The sequence below is a fragment of the Marmota flaviventris genome, chromosome 9, assembly GCF_047511675.1.
Source record: "Marmota flaviventris isolate mMarFla1 chromosome 9, mMarFla1.hap1, whole genome shotgun sequence".
Lineage (NCBI taxonomy): Eukaryota > Metazoa > Chordata > Mammalia > Rodentia > Sciuridae > Marmota > Marmota flaviventris.
In genome coordinates, this window is record NC_092506.1 from 3499054 (window position 1) to 3522858 (window position 23805).

Consider the following 23805-nt stretch of genomic DNA (forward strand, 5'->3'; position numbering starts at 1 on the left):
GCCCTGAGCTCCCAGCCCATCCGTCTGTCCAGCAGGCCTGAGCTCCCAGCCCATCCGTCTGTCCAGCAGGCCCTGAGCTCCCAGCCCATCCGTCTGTCCAGCAGGCCTGAGCTCCCAGCCCATCCGTCTGTCCAGCAGGCCCTGAGCTCCCAGCCCATCCGTCTGTCCAGCAGTCCCTGAGCTCCCAGCCCATCCGTCTGTCCAGCAGTCCCTGAGCTCCCAGCCCATCCGTCTGTCCAGCAGGCCTGAGCTCCCAGCCCATCCGTCTGTCCAGCAGGCCCTGAGCTCCCAGCCCATCCGTCTGTCCAGCAGGCCTGAGCTCCTAGCCCATCCGTCTGTCCAGCAGGCCTGAGCTCCTAGCTGTCTGTCCAGCAGTCCCTGAGCTCCCAGCCCATCCGTCTGTCCAGCAGGCCTGAGCTCCCAGCCCGGCCGCCCCGCCCAGCAGAGCTGAAGCACGTGCCTGTTCCTGGTGCTGGTCTAGATTCTGGCTCTGAGCAGCCCCCGGGGGGAGTCCAGGTGCTAAGAACAGTTGAGAGCTAAATAGAGGGTCCCCCGAGACCCCGGTCCTCCCACCCGGCTGGAGTAGGACTGCAGTTTAGAGACGGCCCCTCCCCCCGAGGCCTAGCAGGTGGGGAAGGTGTGGGGCAGGGGTATCGGACACGCCACACAGGAGCGCCGGGAGGAGGGGCGTGCGTGCGTGTCTGTGCGTGTGCACATGTGGGTTGTGTGTTCGTGTGCCCTGTGTGTATGCGTGTAGGGTGCTCCCTGTGTGTGTGTGTGTGCCTATTTGCTTGTGCAATGTGCCCTGTGTGTGTGCGTGTAGGGTGCTCCCTGTGCGTGTGTGTGTGCATCTCTGTGTGTGTGTGTGTGTGCCTATTTGCTTGTGCAATGTGCCCTGTGTGTGCACATGTAGGGTGCTCCCTGTGCATGTGTGTGTGCATCTGTGTGTGCGTACCTATTTGCTTGTGAAATGTGTCCTGGTGTGTATTGTGATGCACTTGTGTGTACACAGGGCCGCGTGTGTGTATCCGGCTGCGTCTGTGCATCTGTGTGTGCACATGTGTGGCCCTCAGCAGCCAGCCTGACTCTCATGATCAGCGCCTGGACTCCTGGACATGTTCTTTTGACCCACACCTCAGTTGCTGTGTGACTGCAGGCTCTTACTTACCTACTCTGTGCCTCGTCTTTGTGGACTATGAAATGAGGATCAGACAGTGACCGACTTCAGGTTGTTCTCAGGTTAAAGGAAGGCCCCTGGGGAGCCACTAAGGGCAGTGCCTTATACGTGCACCATCCTCACTGCCCGAGAGCCCGAATCCTGTCCAGCAAGCCCAGGGCTCCGCCAGGCCTTCCCTGGTCACCACAGCTGTTGGAAGGGTGACCGACTCGCCATGTTTCCCTGACGTGGGCGGGATAGCCCGTCCCCTAACCATGGGCCTGCTGCCTGCCCTGAGTCAGGAGGTCCTTGCAGCCTGGCCGTCACCCTTCCTTGAGATGGCACCCTGACCAGCCAGTCCTGCCTGGCCTGGCCCCTCCTCTGTCCTCCCCCTCAGAGTCTGCCTGTCCCTCTGCCCAGGACCAGCCCCTTGTTGGTGACAGCAGCTGTGCTCCCAGGGGAGCCCCGCCATGGGCACCGACCAGTCCACCTGTCCCTCCCTGAACCCCTGTCCTAGCCAGGGCCTTTCAGTAGCACTGCCCAACAGGCGGGAGGGGGCTGGGGAGGCAGGATGGGGTGGGGCTGCAGGTGCCGCCCTGTCCCCTGTGCCCTGTGCTGGGGCCGAGGCTGTGCACAGCAAGGGCGTGCCGAGGACATCTGGCCACCCTGCTCACTCACCCATGGAGTGGCAATCTGAGGCCACCTGGGCACAGGGACAGCCAGGTGCATGAGTCTGCAGACATCCGGGCATGGACATCAGGGTGTGGGCCAGTGCACTGACCAGGCTGGGGTCAGAATGTCCCTCCAGCCAGCTGGAGCTGGGGCCTCGTGGCTGGAGCAGCCTGGCCAGGGTGGGGCTCCCCGGTCTGTGCCTGGGGAAGGGGCTGACCTCTACACAGGCAGGGGAAGGGCATAGTCTGGCCCAGGTGACGGGAGGACACCCAGCCTGGTATCCCAGCCCAGTGACCCCTCTGCTCCTCCATTGTCCTTGAAGCTTAGCACAGGGCCCCGTCCCCCATGGGCCCGCCAGCTCTCTCCTGGGGCAGACAGGGCCAGCGGGGCAGGCCTAGTGGGACATGGGAAGGGGCACGTTGGCCCTGGCCTCCTGGTGGTCTTGGGGCTCCAGGGCCCGTTCTGGTCACCAGCAGAGCCCAAGAGGTGGGGTTACGACCCCCTGTTGCTTGGAGAAGCCCTTGTCCCTCCCTCGGGGGCCCAGCACCAGCCCTGCTTCCCCAGCTTTGGGCAGGTCACCCACCTCTGTGCCTCAGTGTTCCCGGACACGGTGGCCTCCTGGTGCCACCTCATGTGCGTGGGGGGAGGGGTCATGGGGTGGCACAGCAGTCACATGCTGCAGCCTGGACCTGGTCGCAGTGAAGTCCCGTGGCCGCTCCGCTGAGCCTGCGGGTGGGCAGCATGGAAAGAGTCCTCGGCCGCTGGAGCCCCTGCGCCCCGTCCAGCGTCCCGTGGGGGTGGGCGGACGCTGGCTGGGGCCAAGAGGCAGGAGAAGCGGAGATGGCCAGGCTGCTGGGGAGACGGCATCCTGAGCAAGGAGGGGACCTGGCCAGGCCCTGCAGCCCACACCACCTGTCCCCTGTGTGCTCACAGCCCAGGGGAGGCGCCACCCGGTTCCCCTCCCCGGGACTGAGCTTGCTTGCCTGGCCGCCGGACACAGAAACCGCGGGCAGCTGAGGGGCGCCTAGGGGGACCAGACCCAGCCTCAGGCCAAGGCTCAGGGCAGCCCTGGTGGGTGGGGTGAGGGCTCCCACCTGGACTCCTGCTGGCACCAGTGGCCTGCTCCCTCCCATCCAGGGCCTGTGCTGGGCAGGACCCCCACCCCAGGGAGGAGCTGACCTCCTGCAGAGAAGGGAAGCAGCCCCTGGAGGGAAGCAGGACAGGGGCCTCACGGAGCCCTGGGGGCTGTCCTGACCATGTCCTAACAGGAGGGGCTCCGGGGGCTTGGCGTCCAGGCCCTGTGTCACCCAGGCCTGCTGGGAGCTGAGGGCTCCCACTTTGAACATCCAGGCACTCCCGGCCCCCTGCTGCCAGGCCAGCCCAGAGCCTGTGGCTGGGCATCATGGAGAAGGAGGAGGGGGAGGGACACCTGCACCCGTCCTGGTCCTCAGCTCCGCCTGCGTCTCCCGCTCACCTTCCCCTGACCGTCCGTCTCCCCCGCCTCAGTCCCTGTGTGTCCCTGTCCTCGCAGACACCGGTGCAGAGGGGTGGAAATCACTGCACCGGGGGCACCGTCCCTGCCCCTGCTCAGGCGCAGGCTCTGCACTCACCCAGCCCAAGGCGGCGCCCTCTACTGGTGCCCAGGGGCACAACTGGGCCCCAGTCCTGAGAACCCCTGGGAGACACCTGGGTCCACCCACCCCGTCACCAAGGGTGGGTGGCCAGGGTCACCTGCAGCATATGGGTTCCATGTCTTTCTTCAGAGACTGGGCAGCAGGTCCCCAGGGCCGCTCTGGCCTCACCCACCCAGGGGACACTGTGGCCACCCTCTCATCAAACATCTGCTCCCGGGTGGTTCGGCTCAGCAGGGAGCAACGGCTTGGGATGAGGCCAGCAGGCAGAGCTTGGTTTTGCTGGCCACCCGCTGGCTGTGTCTGTGGGAACCATGGGCCTCCCCGAGCCCTGTCCACCTCTGGGCGTTCGGGACAAAATGGGAAGATGGTCCTGAGGAAGGGGACAGCAGCACCCCTGGCCTTCCTGCCCCCGGCAGAGGCCAGTTTCCCACTCAGTGCCGGGGAGGGACATTCTCCCCAGATGACACTTCCCAGTAAGGGGCAGGGCACTCGGAGGCCACGGAACCCCTGGGTGTCGCCGTGGGCTTCCGGCGGCAGGGACTCTTCCTGCTTCCTGTGTGGGTGGGAGCAGGTCTGGAGGGTTCTGGGGACCTGTGCACCCCTCCCCAGGGACAGAGCCCCATCTTGACAGGTGCGTGGGTGTGAAGGTGGCCGGGGTGCCCTGTGGCTCTGCTCTGTGCCCGCCCTACCTGCCCTCTATCTGCTTCCCTGGGGAGGTGGGGACCTGGACACGCAAGCCCACTCTCAGTGGAACAGGGACCAGATTTCCTCCATGAGGGTGGTCACTGTGCCCCCCGCTCAGCCCAGTCCTGACCCAGAAAGTGGGGCACAGACCCTGCTGGAGCAGGCGTGGGGTACGACGTCTGGCTCTCCCGCCACCCTGTGTGTCACCTGCCCCCAGGGTACCGTGGCACCTCACTGGGGAGGCTAGGCATAGCCATGGGCAAGGTGCCCCAGGATCAGGCCTGGCCAGCAGGCGAGGGAGGTGGAGGGCACACCTGGGGAGCAGGCGCTTGCTGGGCACCTACGGATGGCAGTCCACACCTGTGGCCCTCCGGGCTCCCCGTCTGTGGTCCCTGCTCTCTGACAGGTGGCCACCTGAGCCTGAGTTGTGCCCCCTTCTGCATGCAGGAGGGTGTGCGTGCCCACCACAGATGTGAGGGAGGTGTGCCGTGCCCGGTGCTGACACCCTGGAGGACCTGGGGCCGTGGAGTCACACGGTCACAGTTCAGACCTCCCCGGGGAGTGGAGGACCCACCACCCGGAGGTGGAGAGGGGCCCCGTGAGCCAAGCAGAGAGGCTGACGTGGGAGGGGCTGCTGGTGAGCCCCTGTGGTCCCAGGTGGGGCTCTGGGCACCTCCCCACCTGGAGCCAGGGGTGGCCCTGGCTGGCACCCGGACAGAGGCTCCACGGCGGCCAGCTAGTGCCTGGCCAAGGAGGCCAGGGAGGGAAGCCTGCCGCGGGACGGGGCTGGTGGGCTCTGAGCTTTCTGGACTGCAGCCGTCAGAGAAGCCGGTGGTGCTGAGCCCAGCCGGGGGCCTCTGTGCTGGACCCGCCACCCTTTGTGCCAGAGCCTGTGACCGGCCATGTTCCCGAGCTCCTCCCTCCCTCCTCTGCAGGAGAGGAGCCTGGGAGGCACCGGCAGGCCCCAGGGCCAGGCCATCGGCCACCAGCCCTGCCCCTCCACACTGACCCGGCCTCCAGGCCTCCTCGGGCACCCTCCGTCCTCTGGCCTGTGCCGCTCCCCGCCCGCCTGTGAGCCCCTGAGCCCGTCCCGCCCTGCAGCTGAGCCCAGCAGCAGTGAGCTGGCCCAGGGTGAATGGAGACGCTCAGTGTGGAGGCCGCCCCACTCCCCGGGGTGGCTGGGAAGTGGCCCAGTTCCCTCATCCCAGTCACCCGACTCCACAGGGCCAGCTCTCGGAGACTCAGAGCCCAGGGACTTGGCCCTCCGACGGCTGGAATTCCAGCTGCTGCTCTCGGCCAGGACACAAGGAAGCGCGGGCAGTTAGGGCTGGGGAGCTGCAGACCCATCTCGCTGCGTGGGCTGGGCCCCGGGTGCCCTGGCCTGGCCTCCCCGTGCTCCACACTCAGCGGACAGCCACCGCTCATCCAGGCTGCTCTCGGGCTGCCACGGGGAGAGCAGGGCCGGGGAGGAGCCAGGCCTGGAGGCACAGGCGAGAGCTCTGTCCTTGTCCCATCTCCACGGGGAGGAGCAGGCACCGGGGATGAAGGCCACGTTGGCAGGTGGCCCCAGCGTGGTGGGCCAGTCTCCACCCTGCCCAGCCCTGTGGGCACCTCCTGGGGGGGCCGCTGGCTACCCAGCCGCACCTTCAGACAGGCGTGGTGCAGCCAAGGGCTCCTCATGGGTCACTGCCACACAGCCCTTGGGGTGCTCGAGGACAGTGACCTCCACAGGGCCCCACGGTGGAGGCCCCTGTCCAGGCAAGCAGGGGTTGAATGAGGAGGTGGCACTGAGGCCACACCCCACCCTGCGTCTCCACCTTGCGCCAAGGCTGCTTGGCAGTGGCAGGATTCTGAACCCTTAGGTCGGCAGCTGTCACTCAGTGGGAGAAAAGCCCAGGAGAGGCCACAGGGCACCTGCCCAGTGTCCCCAGCACCCAGGTGAGCCTCTAGGCTGCCCCTGGGCCACAGGAGGCCGGGTGGCCTGGTTTCCTGTGCTCGGAGCTTCATGTGGGTCAGGGACAAATCTGGGCCTTGGGGCTGAGCAGGCTGACCCTACGTGCAGTCCCCTCCGCTCTCGCTATGGTATGAACCGTGGACTAGGGTTAGCAGGCCACAGCCCAATTACGCACACGCAGACTGAGCTCCTCCAGACACCAGCCAGGGTCCCCGTGACGGGATCCCACAATCGTGACGCTGAGCAGCCACCAGGGACCACGACGAACCGCAACACAGCGGCACGTCTCTGACGTTCCAGAGGCACAAACCAAACCCTGCCGCGAATTTCAGGGTGCACTCCGGGGTGTGCACAGGATGAGAGGCACACGGGGTTCACATTAAATGAAGAAGGTCCATCCCGTTGACAGCCTGTCCTGGTCACTGTCGAGGGAGCAAGATGAGATAAAAAGCTGCTCTGCAGGTGGCCCCGGCCCCGTGCCTCTGCCTGCCCATCTCTGGCCACCGCTGGGGACCTCTAGGTGGGGGCTGGCCTCACCCGATCGCTCTGTGAAATCAGAGACACAAAGCAAGTGAAGATCCGGGTTCCTCGGGGGAGCCGGGCCGGGAGCTGGACATAGCTGCTGTTCCTAGAGATCCTGGGCGTTCCTCGCCCCCTGACGGCCGCTCACGCGGACGGGCACAGTGGGACCCAGGGCTCCCCTTCACTGCTGCTGCCACCTGAGTCTTTTATCAATTGTGGGAAAATATCCAGAACATAAGGTTTGCCCTCTTAATCACTTTTAAGTGCGCGGTCCAAGGGCGCTGGGCGCGCTCACCCTGCAGGGCACCGTCCACCTTGGCCTCCTGGGTGTGCCCACCTCCCCAGGCTGCGGCTCTGTCCACCAAATGTGACTCCCCAGCTGCTGGCGCCCTGTGCAGTGCTGTCTGCGTGGCCCTGGTGACAGCAGGCGACCCTGTCCGGGGTCCCTGCAGTGCCTCTGACCGGCCTCTCCTGCTGAGCACAGTGTCCTCGGTCCATGCATGTTGAAGTGCGGGTCAGAGTGTCCCTTTAGTTCTGAATAATGCTCCCCTGTGTAGAAGGACCAGAGTGTTCGTCAAGGGACACCTGGGAGGCTGCCACCGTGCGCTGGGTGTGCTGTGCGGCTGGGGGCCGGGGAGGGCCTGAATCCCCTTGCTGCCCTGCCTTTCCTGCCCTGGGATGTGCCCACAGAGTTGCTGGGTCAGCTTGGGCCTTCACGCTCGCCGCCCAGCCCATACACATCGCCGTCGCCCGCAGCCTCGTGGGGTCCAGGTGACGCTGGCAGCCTGGCGTGGCGGTGGAGCGGGGCTGGCAGCCTGGCGTGGTGGCGGAGCGTGGCTTTCTGACCTCGTCTCCCCTCCCTTCTTGTTCCCTCCAGGCCGCCTTTCGCTCCTGGTGCCAGCAAGGACTCCCTCTCGGCCTTCGAGTACCCGGGGCCCAAGCGGAAGCTCTACAGCGCAGTGCCTGGGAGACTCTTCGTCGTCGTGAAGCCATACCAACCCCAAGTCGATGGCGAGATCCCCCTTCACCGTGGAGACAGGGTCAAAGGTCAGTGTCTGGGGCAGGGCCGGCCGGCGCCCCTCAGCCTCCGTCGAGCCCCTGGAGGACCCGCTGGGGTGGCAGCAGAGACCGGGGGGTCAGCGTGGGGAACGGGGCTGGAGGGAAGACCCCACCTGCAGGGGTGAGCCAGCAAAGGGCAGGGCCTCCCCCACCAGAAAACCCCAGGACCCCGAGCAGGTGGTCTTGGGCAGGCCCTGGCCTGAGCATCCAGCTGGACGGTCCAGCTGTGGCCGAGGCCTGGTGTCTGCAGCCCTCAAAGGAAGAGGTCCACCTGGTCAGAGGGATTCTCAGCAGAATCCTGGGACTGCCTGGAAAGCCCCCCCTCGGCTGCCGAGGGTGACAGGTGGGGAGGTGGCTGTCTCCAAGGGCACTGGGGAGCCAGCGATGCTCCTGCAGGGGCACCGTCATCTGGGAGGCTTCAGGAAGGTGAGCACAGGCGGCACGTGTTGGTCTCAAGGCCCCAGGGAGGCTAGAGAAGGGCAGTGGGGACCGTAGGGACCGTGGGGACACGGGGCCAGTGGGAACTCACTGAGTGGAGCATGAGGGACTCCACGCGTGCCCTGCCCTGGACAGGCTTCCAGCAGCGCAGGGGAGGGGCTGAAAGTGGGCTCCTGACAGTGCCGTCGGCCAGCTCCAGTCCTGCCCTCTGCCCGGGCCACCTGGCCCACGGTGGTCATCGCTGCCTTTGTCTGACTTCTCTGGGCTTCTGCAAGGGTCTCGAGATGGCAGGGCCCCGTCCTGTCTCTGGTCCCGCTTCACAGCTGCCTGGTCACTCGACAGCGTCCAACAGGTCTATTCCTTCCTCTTCCAAGTTCACTCTTTCCTCTGACGTCCCTCGTGTGAATTTTATAATTTCAGAAATCACATGTTCACTGGGTTTTCCATCTGTATGCTTGTTTTCTTATTTGCCAAGACTTCCTGGTACTCTGGTGGGATTTTTTTGTTGATTGAAAACGTGTTGTTTTATCAATTGGTATAATTGCCACATTAACTGCCCCAACCGCACCTGATGGTCTCAACGTCGGGTTCATGTCGGGTCTGGGCTCAGCAGCTTCTCCTCCCCTTGGGAACATGGTTCCTTCTCTTACTTCAAGTGTCTAGTAATTTTCCGTTGCTTTCTGGCCATCAGCCTGTGGAGCCACGTCCTTGAGCTGGGGAGAGTCTGCTGTTCCAATCCCACAAGCGTCTTCCCTTGTTTCTGCAGTTGCCCGGGGAGAGCCCCGTGCTCCTGCAGGTCCAGGGGAGAGCCCCGTGCTCCTTTAGGTCCAGGGGAGAGCTCCGTGAAGGTCCCGGGCAGTGGGGCGTGGGCTTCCCTGGACTAGACCCTTTTAGTGATCCCCAGGGGTAGGGACCGTGTGGGGAGTCAGCTCGCAGGGTCCGCATCTGCACCCACCCTCTGTGACCTCTCATGACCAGGCTTCGCAGGTTGCAGGGGGACATCGGGCGCAGAAGGGAGCCCCACACCTGTCCACTGGCAGGGCTGTTGCTCACGAGGCTTCTGTGAGCTCCTCTGACCACAGCAGAGCCGGCAGGGCACAGGGGCTAGAGAAGCCCAGCCTCAAGGACCTCTCTGTCCCCCCTGCCCATGCCCTCACACCCTCCTCTCAGGTGACAGCAGATGCGGCCACCACCAGTGGGGACAGGCAGGTTCCCAGCACCGTCATCCGGTCAGCACCAGGGATAACCCTGCAGAGAACCACGGCTTGCCCAGCCGGTCAGCCGCGTGGGCCGCACCACTGCCCAGGAGGCCAGGGAGGCTGGAGGCTATGCACACATGTGGCGTGCCTCTCACCTCTGCCGTGGACACTGCCCAACCCGGGACCCCCTTCACCACCTGGTCCACCCCTCAGCCCAGGCTCTGCGGTCAGCTGAGCCCCTGCCACAGCCCTGGGCCTTCACTCCAGAGGACCCCTCCCCCATCAAGCCAGGCTCATGGGGCTTCTGCTTCCCAGTGACCCCTGCCCAGCCACGTCCCTTGGGCCTTAGTGGCCTCCATAAATGTGGCACGATGGTGGGGAGGTCCACGTGGGGACAGGTGTGTGGCACTGCTTTCTAGGCTGGTGACGTTTCTGGTTCCCAGGTTGCTGATCCGTCTGTGGGGGTCCATGCCAGTCATTCTGCGCAGCTGACCCCTGCTGGACAGCTGCACATGTGGGTGGAGCCCGGTGGGAGAGCCAGGGCCCAGTTTGGGGCTTAGGCTGAAGGGCAGCCCCTGGAAGAGCTGGGCATGGCCTGGGGCAGGGGCAGGAGCGTGTGGAGCAAGAGGAAAGGCCTCAGGACAGGAGTGTGCCGTGTAAGGGACGTCCCCGCAGAGCGCCTCTGTGTCACCCCTCCTGGCACCGTCCTTGTGACCCCAGGGCCCTGCACATCCTGGGTAAATTCAAAGTGCACCTGTGTGGAAATCCCGGCGTCCCCAGGGTCCATTCCAACAGGAGACAGGGCAGAGTGTGGGAGGTGGCCCCAGGTCCTCCCCGCTCCTCCATGGCTGCTTTCTGCCCCAGACGGAGTGGACAGGGCGTAGGGCACCGGTGTGGCAGGTGGAGAGCCCCGCCCTCGGCCACCCAGCTGGTCAGACAGGGAGTGTCTGGTTTCCAGCTGCCCAGGGAGGCTGGAGGGTCCTGGAGGGAGAGGCCCACCAGGGTGCTGGGCGTGGTAGCAGGGCACGCTGGCCCTGAAGACAGCGAGCAGTGCCCCATCCGTTCCTCGGACGCCCTGCAGCATCGTCTGTGGGGACAGAGGCGTATGTGGACGGTCCTCCCTCTCGCAGGCTCCCAGGGCCCTGGACGTGCTGCACACGCCCCACCCGGAGGCAGAGCTCTCGTGCCACACACCGGCCCCTCACCACTGTGCTGTCAGTGCCCCCCCCTGCTCCTCCGCAGTGCGGTCAGCAGCCAGGGCTCAGGGGACAGCCGCCCTGGACCATCCCACCGCAACACGGGGAGCGAGGTGGCACCTGGAGCTCAGTGGGCCTGGCTCCTGTGTTCCCCACAGAGAGAACGGGCCCCAGGGCCCGCCGACTCCTGGCCCAGCGTCCTTCCTTGTTCCCCACAGAGGACTCCTCTGTCCTCTGCATCTCCTCGCAGGGACAGAAGGGTTACTTGGGTGAATTAAGTCACCGATTGGTGAGGGACCCAACTCCCCCCACAGCCCCACCTCAGGGAGTGCAGAACCTGCGGGGGCCACACCGGGTGTGGGACTCAGGTGGCTGCCAGCAGCAGGTGAAGCTGGGACGGCCACCGCTGGGCGGGTGTGAGCCGGGACAGGACCCGAGGCTGCCCTCCACCCACCCCACGCCCTCTCCCAAAGAGGACCCTCAGCTGCCAGAAACTCCAAGGTCCCACGCACTGTCCACCCAGAGAGGGCAGCATGGAGGGAGCCAGCAGCGGGGTCCTGGCCGTGCCTGGCACTCACACCCGGCACCCACAGCGGCGCGGTAGCTCAGGAGTCTTATCCCCCACCCCCCCACCCCCCCGGCAAAGAGGAAACGGAGGCACAGAGAGGTGAAGCAGCTGCCCACGTGTGGCGGGGTGAGTGCAGCCAGCAGGGCCGGTCCATCCAGGAAGGTCCCAGCAGGACCTACGCAGCCCGTCCCTCAGCAGCAGGATGAAAGGGGCTCCTCACAGGCCTGGGCTGTGAGGCCCCTGCTCCCTCCCTGCTGCCCGGGGCTCTGCGGGGCTCTGCCGAGTCCAGCGTCAGGCAGCTGGGCTGCGTGGAATCCAAGGGGATGGCCCCGTCCTGGGAGGAAGCTGGGCTGGCGGCTCTGGCCGCGTGGGTCAGCTGTGTGTGGTCTGTTCCATGTGGGTCGCTCTTCAGATGACGAGGCAAGATCCTGCAAAGCCCGGGTTTTCTGTGCGTTGACCTTCGACAGTCAGGGGCCGCATGGATCTTTATCTGGCCCTTGGGTTAAACTGAGGCGGCAGGAAGGGCCCTCTCTGCAGGCCGGGGCTCCGCACCCCGAGTGCTGTCAGAGAAGACCCCTGTGGAGACCCCTGCCCGGCAGCGCAGCTGCGTTCCGGGTGGGGCAGAGGAGGGGGCGTGGGGGTCCCTCCCCAACGTGCCACCCGAGTCCGCCCTTCACCTGGAAGAGCATCAAGTGGGGCTGTGGGGAGCCGTGGGTCCTCGTGACTCCCCCTGGTCCCCGGCACCTGTGGACCCATGTCCCTCCCTTGTGCTCAGCCGCGAGGCTTCAAGACAGATACCCTCATCCCTTCAGCCCGGGGACCTACTGTGTCCCTGGCACCCCACCCAGGGTGGCAGTGTCGGACCCTGCACTGAGCTGTTCACCGTCCTGGAGACGGGGACGGCTGTGTCTGTCCAGCTGTGCAGTGGGCCCCGAGGACACGGCCACTGTGTGGCTCCTTGCCTTCTCTCTAAAGGTGGGGTTTTCCTGCCAAAGTCAGAAAGAGACGCGCACGCTCACCCGCGGCAGCCTCATGGATGGGCTCCCTAGTGGCAGGCCAAGGCCCAGTGGGCCTTTCCACCGGGCCTGTCCTTGCGGGTTTGGGGTGGCACTCATGATCGTCACACAGCCCTGTCCCCTCCGACTGCGGATTCTGTCCTGCTCTTGGAGACGCTGACCAGGCCCTGGGGCCTCCTCCCGGCTCCCTCCCTATCTCCGTGCCCAGCCGGGCGTCCTCAGGGGAGAAGTCCCTGGCAGGTCACCCCATGTCCCCTGGCTGACTCTCTCCCTCCTTGTCCCCTAGTTCTGAGCATCGGCGAAGGTGGCTTCTGGGAAGGCAGCGCCCGCGGCCACATTGGGTGGTTCCCGGCCGAGTGTGTGGAGGAGGTGCAGTGCAAGCCCAGGGAGGGCCAGGCAGGTAAGCCCTCGGCCGCGGCCACCGTCACCGCTCCCTGCCACGCGCAGCGGGTCGGCTGTGGTGGGGTCGACACGGGACTCCTCTGGATCCTGGACACACTTGGCTGGTTCTGTTTTGTGGGCTTCGCCCAAGCCAGGGACTCCTGCAAGGTGGCGCGAGTGCCCAGCGCAGGGTGGCTCAGGCGTGTGTCCTGGGACGGGAAGTCTGTGGGCGCGTGCCTTCCCCCCACCCCGCGCGGATGTTGGAGCTGTCACACGCGGGCGGCCATGGCTCAGGAACCCCGTAGATCTGTTCTGAAGGCGCGAGGGCCGGGCGTGGCCGTGGGCGGTGTCAGGAGACGCCCGTGGGAGGGCAGGGGAAGGGGGCCTCAGGCGCTCAGAGGTCACCGGCCTGCTGGGGTGGGCACTGGGGCCACTAGCTCTCTCAGATGTGCCTACTGCCCGGCTCCTGAGGCCCAGCAGGGAGTCCGCCCTCAGGCCTTGGGGCCTGCGCGGTCACCGCAGGGTGCTGGGTTCCCAGTCTCTGCTCAGCAAAGAATGGACACAGAGTGGCCAGCAAAAGCAGGTCCATTGCAAAAGTGACAAAGGCAGACTTCTCCAGAGGAAGGGCCGGAGCTGGGGGTCTGGTGGGCTGGCCTGTCCCTTCTGTGGTCTCTGAAGGTCCTCCTCTCCTTCTCCTCCCCGTCCCTGGTCTCCTCGCTGTTATTGACTGGTGTCCCCTCTGCCCACGCGTCTGTTTAGTTTTTCTATTGGGTCCCTGCTTAGGGGCACGAGTACAGCGTGTCTGTCTGACGGGGTCCCTGGTTGTGTCCTGGGGCCCCGGGGTTGGCTGCTTGTCGGTGTTTATTGTGGGTGGGGACAGGGCAGCACACAGGGCATTTCGTCCAGCGGGAAGTCGGCCTCATCAGGAGACCCTCTCCACGCCCCCTTGTGCTGGCCCTGCCCCGACCTCCCGGCTCGCCGTCCTGCCCGGCTGCCGAGGCCCTTCCGCGTCCCCTCGCAGGGCTCAGTGCGTGCTTCCCCCTGTGCCGGGCCCGCTCTGGCCCCCGGGGCTGCAGGCTTCGCTCTGTGCCGGGCCCCGGAGGAGGCTGCTCAGTGCACACCCAAGACCAGGCTGTGGGGGTCAGGGCGAGACCCGGCCAACCGGACCTTACAAGAGAGAAGAGGAGCATGCTCTGCTGGGAGGGTGGCCAGGGGTTGTGGCCAGCAGGCAGCAGCCAAGGGTTTTGCTGGACACAGTGATGGACACGCTGAGCCCCAGAGCCAGCTGCACCTCCGGGCCGGTGCGGTCCTCCCCTGGTCCTCCCCTGCCCCACCTCTTACCCCTGCTCTGTCCCACCCCCTAGCGGGCTCACAGCCTGTCTGTCCTCGAGGACCTCGGCCACCCTGGGCCACCCTTCTGTGCTTTTCCTGGAAAGATGCTGGTGTGCCACTGGGTGCCGCTGGCTGTGCCACCCCTGGGCGGGCAGCCCTGGAGGGCCACGCGGGGGGGTCCTGGGCCTCCCACTCTCCCCATCCTCTGAAGATCACTGGCCTCTGGTGAGTGGTCAGGAAAGGGCAGGGGACTGCCGCCTCCCCAGTCGCTGCTGGGCCTTCCACCACCTGGACCTGGACTATCCGGGTGGCCGTGTCCCCAGGTGGGAGCCTGGGGCTGTTCCTAGCCCCGTGGGGTGGAGCCTGGGGCTGGTGTTCTCCCGAGCCGGGCCCGGGGTCGGCTGCTTGGTCAGTGATTACTGTGGGGTGGGGACAGGGCGGCACACAGGCTGGCACACCCTGGGGGCTCCCGGAAGGGCCCTCCTGCTCTCGCAGGACAGGACTTGTCCTTAAGGGAGCAGTGTCCTCTGCCTGGCAGAGGCCGGCTCCAGGACCCCTCACACTGTCCCAGCTGGCCACTTGGGGAGGCAGATCAGACGGATCCCGACTGGCGGTGGGCGGTGGTGGAACAGAGGTGCCTTGCGTGTTCCCACCACCCATGTCCCATGTGCCCCGGCCCGGCCACCTTGCCGGGGCTTGAGAGCCAGACAGGTGGGCACACATCCTCACTGTACTTAGGGGCCAGGCCCCACTCTCTGCCTGGCACGGAGTCCTCCTCGCTGCCGCCTCCCCGGCCACCGCCAGCGAGCTCCCTGCGCCGAGCGGGGGGCAGTCCTCGCCCGCCCGTCTGCCCAGCGTGGCGTTCCTGGGCAGCCCGTGCTCGCCCCCGAGGCCAGCAGTTGAGGGTTGGGGTTCGTGTCTCGCTGCACCTCCTGGACCCTCCTGGTCTTTCCCTAGGAGGACTGGACATCAGGGGGCACCCAGACAGTCCAGGTCCGGGCGACCCGATCAGCAGCTGCAATTCCACTGGCAACCTCGGTGCCCTGGTGCCCTAAGGTGCCGGTGCCGGGTAGGACCTGAGCAGCCTGGGGTGGGGCCGTGCCACTGGAGCACCTGGACAGGCAGCCGTCCATGGTGGAGGGCCTCCGTCCCACAGCAGGCTGGCCCTGGGTGGGTGAGGGCACAGCACAGCGCCCACAGGAGCTGGAGTCTGAGCTGGACGCGAGGCTGGCGGGAGGCCTGCCGGCGGCTCGGGTGCTGCTGGCCCTGGCTGCTGAGCCTGTGGACTGTCACCGTCTTTTGGTGACTTAGTGTGACTGCATACAGTAAGAGCACACTGTGCAGAGGCTCTGTGTGCTTGACAACTGTCTGTGCCTCCAGCGGCCGGGGGGTGCGGTGTCCCCACCCAGGTGTGGCCAGCCATGTTCCACGTCCTCCTGGGCAGCTCCCTGGACCCTGCCACCACAGAGTGCTGCCTCTTGCTGGAGGTCACCAGATGGCACCCCACAGCTGTACATGTGGGCCTGGCTTCTTCCACTCAGCCCAGTGCCGGGTACTCGGCCCCCCGGTCGCGGGCCCCGGTCGTCTGCTTGTTCACTGCCGAGTCCCGCAGCGTGTGCGTTCGCCCTCCTGGTAATGGACACTGGCATTTACCTAATGTCGAGCAGAGCTGCAGAATGATTTTGTGCACGTCTTTCTATGGACAAGGGGATTCACCTCTCTAGGAGCACAGGGGCTGGGGCAGAGCATGCTCAACCTCACAGGACACTGCCACACGGTCCTCCAAGCCACTATGCCGCCTGGTGCATGCTCGGGCTGCAGGAGCTCCGGCTGCTTCGCCTGTCATCCACCATGGGCACGTCAGTCTCTAACGTCAGCCATTCTGATGGTGGGAAGTGGCATCTTACTGTGGGTGTCACATGCGTTTTCTGATGACCATTGTCGCTGAGTGTGGTGTGCAGCCACAGTGTGACCTCGTCTGGGCAGTCTGGGGAGTGCCTGTCCATCTGTGACTGGGTGTCTCCGTCTCGTCCTGGTCTGTAGTGCTCTTGTTCATCTTCTGCGTCTCAGTCCTTTGTCAGAGACAAGCTGCTGGTACCTTCCCATCCGCGGTTCGCCTTTGGTTTCCTAATGTCTCCTTCAAAGAGTGGAAGTTTTGAGTTTTAAAGTCCAGTTTTTCCGACTCTTTTCTTTCCTGGTCAGTGCTTTGGGTGGCTTTTTTCGACACTGGAATTTGGCAGACCTACAAATAGCCCAAAGGTGGTACAGGGCCCCTTCCACGTTCCCACCTGGCTGCGTCCTTCCACGAGGCTGGCCTGTGCAGGCCCTGGGGAGCGCTGCCCTCAGTGCAGGCCACCACGGGGCTTTGTACGTGGAAAGTGAGCCGCCTGGTGCCCAGGAACCCTGAACCGGGGTGAATGAGTGGGCACCAGGAGCCCGTGAGGACGTGGCCGGGCAGGGCCTCTGCCCGAGGCAGGACAGCTGCATTCTTCCCGCCTAGTGACAGTGGTCAGCAGCTGGGCACCATCTGTAAAGTGAGCGAGGCCCTGCGTGGCGAGTGGGTCGAATTCCGCAGGGTCCGCTGGGTTCCGTGGACAGCGGGAGGTGAGGGCTCACCCTCCCGGCGGCTCCGATTTCCTGGGAAGCAGGTGTTTGTGACACCTGGTGGGTCCCTGTGCATCATCCCTTCTGACCATGTGGCACCGCAGCCCCGTCTCGGCAGTGGAGGACGCGGGCGGGGGACATGGCGCTGCGCTGTGACTTTTTCGTAACTGCTGACGCTGCGCTCAGCCCTGTGTGGGTCTGGGCAGCCTCCCTCACAGAGTGGCTAGCGTAGTGACCAGGGCCTGACCGCCTCTGATCTTATGTCCACCTGTCACCATGGGTGGGTGGAGAGAGACCGGGTCCGTTCCCAGGTCAGCTGCCTGAGTTTGTCCCCCGGCGCGGTTGTTCGGCAGCCCTGGTGGATTCCCTTGTCTGAAACCTAAAGGCCCAAGATGACCTGTTCAGGGGCCCGGGGAAGAGCCTGCCCGTAGATTTCATCTTCTCCATGCCTGAGAGAGAGCAGTGCCCTGTGTAAAACACCCGTCTCTGCACACGGCAACCCGTGGGTTGGCAGCAAGGAGCAGCATGTGACCCTGTCGCTGTGCAATCGAGGGTGCCCCCCGGAAGGCGGAGCTCCGGAGCTGCCAGCTAGTGCTGTGCCTGGGTTCCTCCCGGGCCCATGAGCGCCGGCTCCTCAGAGCAGGACGCACTTGCTCTCTGTGTTGGCACGTGCCTTACTCCACCAGCGGTTGTCCTGGTGCGTATCAGGCAGCACACGTCAGCTGCTGTAACAAGTAAGCCCACAGCTGCACGTTTCTTCCTGCCTGGTAACCACCAGCGTGGCGTCTCCTGGACGGCTGTGCTTTGCTCCACATGCTGCTGGGGCCCAGGCCCTTCCACCACGGGGCCTGCCCTCTCATGGGCCTTAGGATCCTCTGCCTCCGGCCGGCAGAATATGAGGGCTCCGGGCCACTTGTGTGAGGCACAGCGGGACGCACGTCACCGTGATGTTCCTTGTGAAGGACCTGTTGTGTGGCCTGGGCCACGTGGCCCTAGCTGGGCTCTCAGGCAGGGGCTAGCACAGCAGCCTGAGGTGAAGGTCCCTCCCGAGGGACATCACCCTCACCACCATAAGGGCCTGCCCAGCAGGCCCTTTAACTTACTGGCAGAAGCCCTCTGCATTGGTCAAGGGAGCCTGAGGCTGGCCTGTCTAGCTGCGTCGTGGCAGTGCCCAGGGAGAACGGGGTGCTGGGGCCAGCAAGGAGGGGAAATAATGGCCATGCCCGCTGGCCACCGAGGCTCGGCTGCCTCCCTCTCCCGGGGCATGGTGTCCTCTTGTGTAATTAAGGAGGATGGTCAGGTGATCGTCCACACTTCGTCCTAGGAACTCGGCAAACTGAACTGAAATCGGGGCGTCCCCAGGGATGGACCTTGAGTAAGGAACTCAGGGAGACCTCCAAATCCCCACCTGGGTCTGGCCATGAGTCCGTTTGTGAGAAACCATGGCATAAGTGTGACGTTTCAGTGCTGCGTCTCGTGTGTAAGTGGAGACCAGGGGCAGGGCTCCCTGCTGACCCCGAGAAGACGGCAAGGCCCCAGACCAGGGACACTGGGTGTCAACTGCCTCGCTCCACTGTCAGGTTCACTGTGAGGACCACCTGGGGCCTGTGACCACTAGGCGAGAGGGGAGAGGAGGTTCCTAGAGCCACGAGTGGTGGTGGTGATGTCAGCGGTCATTTGGGGTGGTGCCCGTGGTCACAATGCTGCTGCTGCTGCTGGGGATGGGTGGGGATTCTGCGGGTGGAGGGGATGGTGGTGATGACAGTGAGGGTAGTGGTGGGGGAGGTCATGGTGATGGTGGTGATGGTGGTGGTGGTGGTGATGGTGGTGGTGATGGTGGTGGTGATGGTGATGGAGGTCATGGTGATGGTGTTGGTAGTGATGGTGATGATGGTGGTGGTGTGGGTAGTGATGGTGGTGATGGGGGTGGTGATAATGGTGATGGTGAGGGTGATGTGATGGTGGTGGTGATGGTGATGGAGGTCATGGTGATGGTGGTAATGGTGGTGGTGATGGTGGTAATGGTGGTGGTGTTGGTAGTGATGGTGGTGATGGTGGTGGTGATGGTGGTGACGATGAGGGTGATATTATGGTGGTGGTTATGGTGATGGTGATGGTGATGGTGGCAATCATGATGGTGATAGTGATGATGATGATGGTGGAGGTGATGATGGTGATGATGGTGGTGATGGTGGTAATGGTGATGGTAGTAGTGGTGGGAGTGATGGGGATAGTGAGGGTGATGTGATGGTGGTGGTGATGGTGGTAGTGATGGTGATGGTGGTGATGGTGGTAGTGATGGTGATGGTGATGGTGGTGGTGGTGATCATGATGGTGATAATGATGATGATGGTGGTGGTGTTGGTAATGTAATGATGATGATGATGGTGGTTGGGGTGATGATGGTGGTGATGGTGGTGATGGTGGTGGTGGTGGTGATGGTGATGGTGATGGTGGTAGTGGTGGGAGTGATGGTGGTGATGGTGGTGATGATGATGATGGTGGTGATGATGATGGTGAAGATGGTGATGGTGATGGTGGTAGTGATGGTGGTAGTGGTGGGAGTGATGATGATGATGATGGTGATGGTGATGGTGGTGAAGATGGTGATGGTGATGGTGGTGAAGATGGTGATGGTGATGGTGGTGAAGATGGTGGTGAATGTGATGGTGGTGGTGATGGTGATGGTGGTGATGGTGATAGTGATGATGATGATGGTGGTGGTGATGATGATGGTGAAGATGGTGATGGTGATGGTGGTAGTGATGGTGGTAGTGGTGGGAGTGATGATGATGATGATGGTGATGGTGATGGTGGTGAAGATGGTGATGGTGGTGAAGATGGTGGTGGTGTTGGTGATGATGAGGGTGATCGTGCTGGTGATGGAGATCATGGTCAGATGGTAATGTCGATGCGGATCATGGTGACCAGGGTTTAAAGGACATGACAGAGGAATGATGCCAATCAAGTCTGACACCCCAGCGTGGTGACCCCTGCTACTCTGGCTGTGGGCCAAGTGGTCTCACGTCCCCCTGCCCCACCTTCCCTCGCTCAGCCCCCTGGGGCCGTCTTGGTGCTCGTGGCTCACCTGTGCACGCCCTCCACCAGGTCCGGTCTCTGCCCGTTTTTCCTGGGGCAGCGATCTGCTTCTTGTTGGCTGTGGTCACTGTCTGCGTGCTCTGGAGTGGTGCCTGTGTCAGTGAGGCACGTTTGCAGACCTCTGTCCCCTGCTGTGGCTGGCCTTTCCCTGGGACCCACACTGTCCCAGGCAGGCTCCTGTCTGCAAATCCTTTCATGGCTGGAGAGGCAGGTGTGGGCGCTGCGGCCCACCATGGGCAGCAGAGCCATCTCCGCTTGGTCCACTGCCTCTTCTCACAGAGCCTAACATGAGCCCTGTGTCTGCTGGGGAGTGGGCAGTTGGAAGTGAAGTGCTCCCTCCAGAAATGACTTACAGGAGTGACCGTGAATGGAGGACCTGGGGACGGCTGAGCCACCTCCCCTCCTCTGGCCCTGCCTTGGTTCGACAGCCAGGTCTCCCAGGGTTGAGGGTTGCCTGGCTGGAGGACTCTGTGTGCTGGGAGGGTGTCGTGGGGTTCCGGGGGCTCGTGCACACACCACGTGGTGATGGTGACCCCAGCCCCCGCTGACCCAGCCGTCCTGCACCAGGCATTCTCAGGAGCTCCTGTGGCCCCGGAGCAGCCCCACTAGCTGAGCATCATCGTTACTGTTTTGCACAAAAGGAAACAGGGACCCGGAGAATTGGACGCTTTGTGCACGTGTCTGGGCCCCACGGGCCCCAGGGCTGCTGACCGCGGGCCTGCCTGCGCCTGGCTGCCGTCTGCGGAACCACAGAACCGTGGAGAGGGCGGGCACTGGAGAACACCCTCCGCGCTTCAGCCTGTCCTGCCAAGCGACTCCTAGGTCACTTCCTAGAGGAGCAGTGACGAGGGGAAGAGACCGCCTGTGGGAAGTTGAAGTTCTGTTGAAACGTGCCCTGACAGCAAAAGCAGCTTAGGACTGAGTGCAGGGTCGGCGACAGCACTCCCGGACACGGAGATCCCTCGGCCGACTCGCGGTTCCCAGATCGTGACAACACCCTCGGTCAGGGGCTCAGGCCTGGGCCTCTCAGAGGGGGAATCCTGGGCTTGTGGCTGTTGAGGGTCCAACACCAGCTGGTGCAGAGCCGGCGTTGAGGCTGGACCTCCAGCTGCTCTGCCTCCCTGCCCCCTCCAACCCAGGGGCCGCCCCGGTCATTGGCGCTCTCTCAGTCGGAGGTAAAAAGCCCCAGAGCCTCCCCAACCCCGTTCACATAAGAAATCTTTAATTCATAAATTCACATGATGGGAAAGTCTAGGTTGTCCGGCCTCAGGCATAGCTTAGTCCAGATGCTCCACGGATGACCCCGGGGAACTCTCTTTCCGTCTCTGGGCACCGATTCCCCCACATGGCTTTATCCTCTGTCCAGTGCACCCCTAGGTGTCCCCTGGCATCTCTAGGCCTTATGGCCTCAGGGTCCAAGCCCAGTAGAAAGAGAGAATAGCTTGGCCGACTCCTAGCTCAGCAGAAGCCCTGGGGTTAGCCCCAGTGCCTAGGGGGTCAGGCACGAGCCCAGCCTGGACCACTCGCTGTGGGTGGGGACACACAGGAATATGCTGGCCAGACCTGGGTCAGTCCGAGGGAGGGCAGCCTGCCGAGGAGGTAGGTGCTGTGACCAGCAGGTCCTCTCTGTGCCTTAGCCATAGTGATCCCTTCTGCAGGGAGAAGGGACGTCTAGGCTCGTTGGAGGTCAGAGAGGACATTGCCGTGACCCCCTTTCACCCCAGTGGGTGCCTTCCCAGGGAGACTGAAGGGGCGGGAACTGTACCCCTCCCCAGGGGCTCTGGCTGGAGCCTCGGGGCCGGGCGAGGCGGTCAGCCCTCCAGGGGACCCTCTGTCAGTCCCCGTGCAGGCCGCCCTCTGCAAGGCGCCACGGCGGCTTGGCCGTTCTTCCAAAATAGAAGGGCTCTGTTGTCTTCAGAGCATTCGGAATTCAGCAAATGGCTCCGTCGCTCAACTGTGACCTAAAATATTAACAAGCAGCAAAAACAGCCGCCCAGGGAGTCACCAGCTCTCCCCACTGATGGGACAAACATGGGCGGCCCTTCCCGCCTGCGCCGCATGGCAACCCGGCAGCTGCCAGCTCCGCCCCTTCTTCCTTGACACCATTTATTCAGAGGCCTGCGCTGCAGGGGGGGTGCGTGTGCCTCTCCGCAGCTGCTGGGGTTTAAATGCCGGTTTCCATGCCTGGGTTTTCCCCAAAATAGAATCCTGCCTGGTCTGTGCCGCGAGGTCCCCGAGGCGCCCCCTCCCAGCGGCCCGGTGGCCTACTCTGGGTTACCACGGCAACCTGGTGATGCTGGGCACCAGTCCTGCCCTTCTCCCGCCATACGACGCGGTGTCTGCAGGGGGAAGGGCACGGCAGGGCCACTCTCACTGGCTCGGGGACAGGCCTGCTGCCTCGCAGGGCGGGAGAGCCCCGTGCGTCAGCTGGGTGGCCGTAGCGCAGCGCCCTGCACAGAGGGGTCCCCCTTGAGCCGCCAGCGTTTCTTCCCCCTCTGGAGGACGGAGGTGCTGCTGGAGGGCTGGACGGTGGTTCCCGGAGGCCCTCCTCCTGCCCCTCTGGGTGCTCACTCCGCCCCTCCTCTGGGCACACACACCCCTCGCTTGTGGCCTCGCCAGTCCCCATATTTAAGGTCCTGCCCTTGTGACCTCGTTTAATCCAATGACTTCCTGAAGGACCACCGGGGACAGGGCCTTGGCGTAGGAGTCCGGGGACACAGTTCAGTCCGTGACGGAGGTGAAGAGTTTCCGTGTGGCACTTGCTTCACACGTGGTGACACTGAGATGGCTTCCCTCCCCACAGCACCCAGGGCTCTCCGCCGTGGGCTGTTGCGTGGTCTGAGGGCGGTGACTGTCCCCTCTGAGCCAAGACTGTCCTCTCCAGCCCACTAGCCTCTGGAAGCCACCTGGGCTCAGCCTCCAGGCTCCCGCTGTCCCGGGGAATAGCTGAGGACCCCTCCACAGGAAGGCGGACATCAGTGTCCATGTCTCTGGCCTCAGGCCCTGGCTCAGGTGCCACAGCCCCCACCACCTCCTTGCTGTGTGACCAGCCAGCCTCACCTGCTGTGACATTAGGGCTGGCCCTGCACGCGGGTCGGGGAAAGTGGCCTGCTGCCAGGGCTTCCCTCTGCCCAGCGAGGCCGCGCGTCTGCAGTGGACCCTGGAGTCTGGGTCGTAAGCAGCTTTCCCGGTGCGTGTGCTGAGTCGGTGCAGGCTCCTCTGTTCATGGAGCAGTCGGGGACCACAGGGAGGACCTGACCAATGAGGAGTGCTGACCGAGGCTGCTGCCCTCTGAGAGCATGGCCCAGGAGGGGCAGCCTGCCCACAGGTGTCACCCGGGGACAGGCCCAGAGGAAATGCGTGGGCAGGTGGGGGGGCGGGGGGAGGGTGAGTGCGCGGCTAGAGGGGTGGGGGGGACTGTGCAGGTGACCTGGTGGGCGCAGTGGGCCTGCCGTGGGGTGCTCCTCGATCCCCATGTCACCTCTGCCATTTCAAACCCTACCACGTGGCCGTGAGATGTCCTTCAAGCTGTAGAGTCTGAACCGCCAGCCAGGCAGGGCGCGTGCCGATGCTCTGGGACAGGCGGTCCGTGTCCCCGGTGAGCTTTCCTCACGGTGACCAGAAGACCTGACGGACAGCCCGGAGGAGGAAGGGTGCGCTCTGGCCCACATCTGGGGTCCAGCCCGTGGCTGGCCGACCCCGCAGCTCTGAGCCTGAGGTCAGGCCGACCATCGAGGAGGAAGGGCGTGGGCGGAGGCAGCAGGACGGGGCTCCAGGAAGCAGAGAGAGGGAGGCCACGCCACCCACCAGGGACAAAGCATAGACCCAAGGGCACGCCCAGTGGCCAGGTCCTCCAGCCACGCCCCTCCTGCCCACAGGTGCGGTGGGCGAGTCCACGTCCGCGGTTAACCCACTGGTGGTTGGGGCTCTCATAACGCAGTCCTTGCCTTGTGTCACACCTGGGCTTTTGGGGACACCTCATGAACCACGGCGCTCGTCCTCCTGGGGTGGCAGGGTGGAGGTGGTGGCGCCCTGGGCCAGCCCCGGTGCTCAGTGGCCTCCTGTTCCACGCCCTCCGATCCAGCCTGCAGGCCTCGCCCAGCCTGCGCCCAGCTGGGAGCCCCGCGTGGGGAAGGTGGCACCCATCCTCCTGGCTGTGTGTGGACGCTGGAGTGTCCCGGGAGGCCGCCCATCGTGCCCTGAGCACAGGGAGCCAGTGCTCTGGACACGCAGGTGGCCCTGCCGGTGTGCCCTCTGTCAGACAGCAGTCAGTGAGGACGGGCTGAGGGCC

The 23805-nt window shown here is 64.4% G+C and overlaps 1 protein-coding gene across 2 annotated transcripts in view; it reads left to right on the forward strand.

Annotated features, from left to right (window-relative positions):
• Shank2 (SH3 and multiple ankyrin repeat domains 2) overlaps window positions 1-23805 on the forward strand; it is a 341817-nt gene that overhangs the window by 139780 nt on the left and 178232 nt on the right. For both annotated transcript variants that reach the window (XM_071615968.1, XM_027944512.3), the window contains 2 exons: window positions 7500-7669; window positions 12385-12498. In XM_071615968.1, coding sequence (XP_071472069.1) covers window positions 7500-7669; window positions 12385-12498 — 284 coding nt within the window. The remainder of the gene's footprint in view (window positions 1-7499; window positions 7670-12384; window positions 12499-23805) is intronic.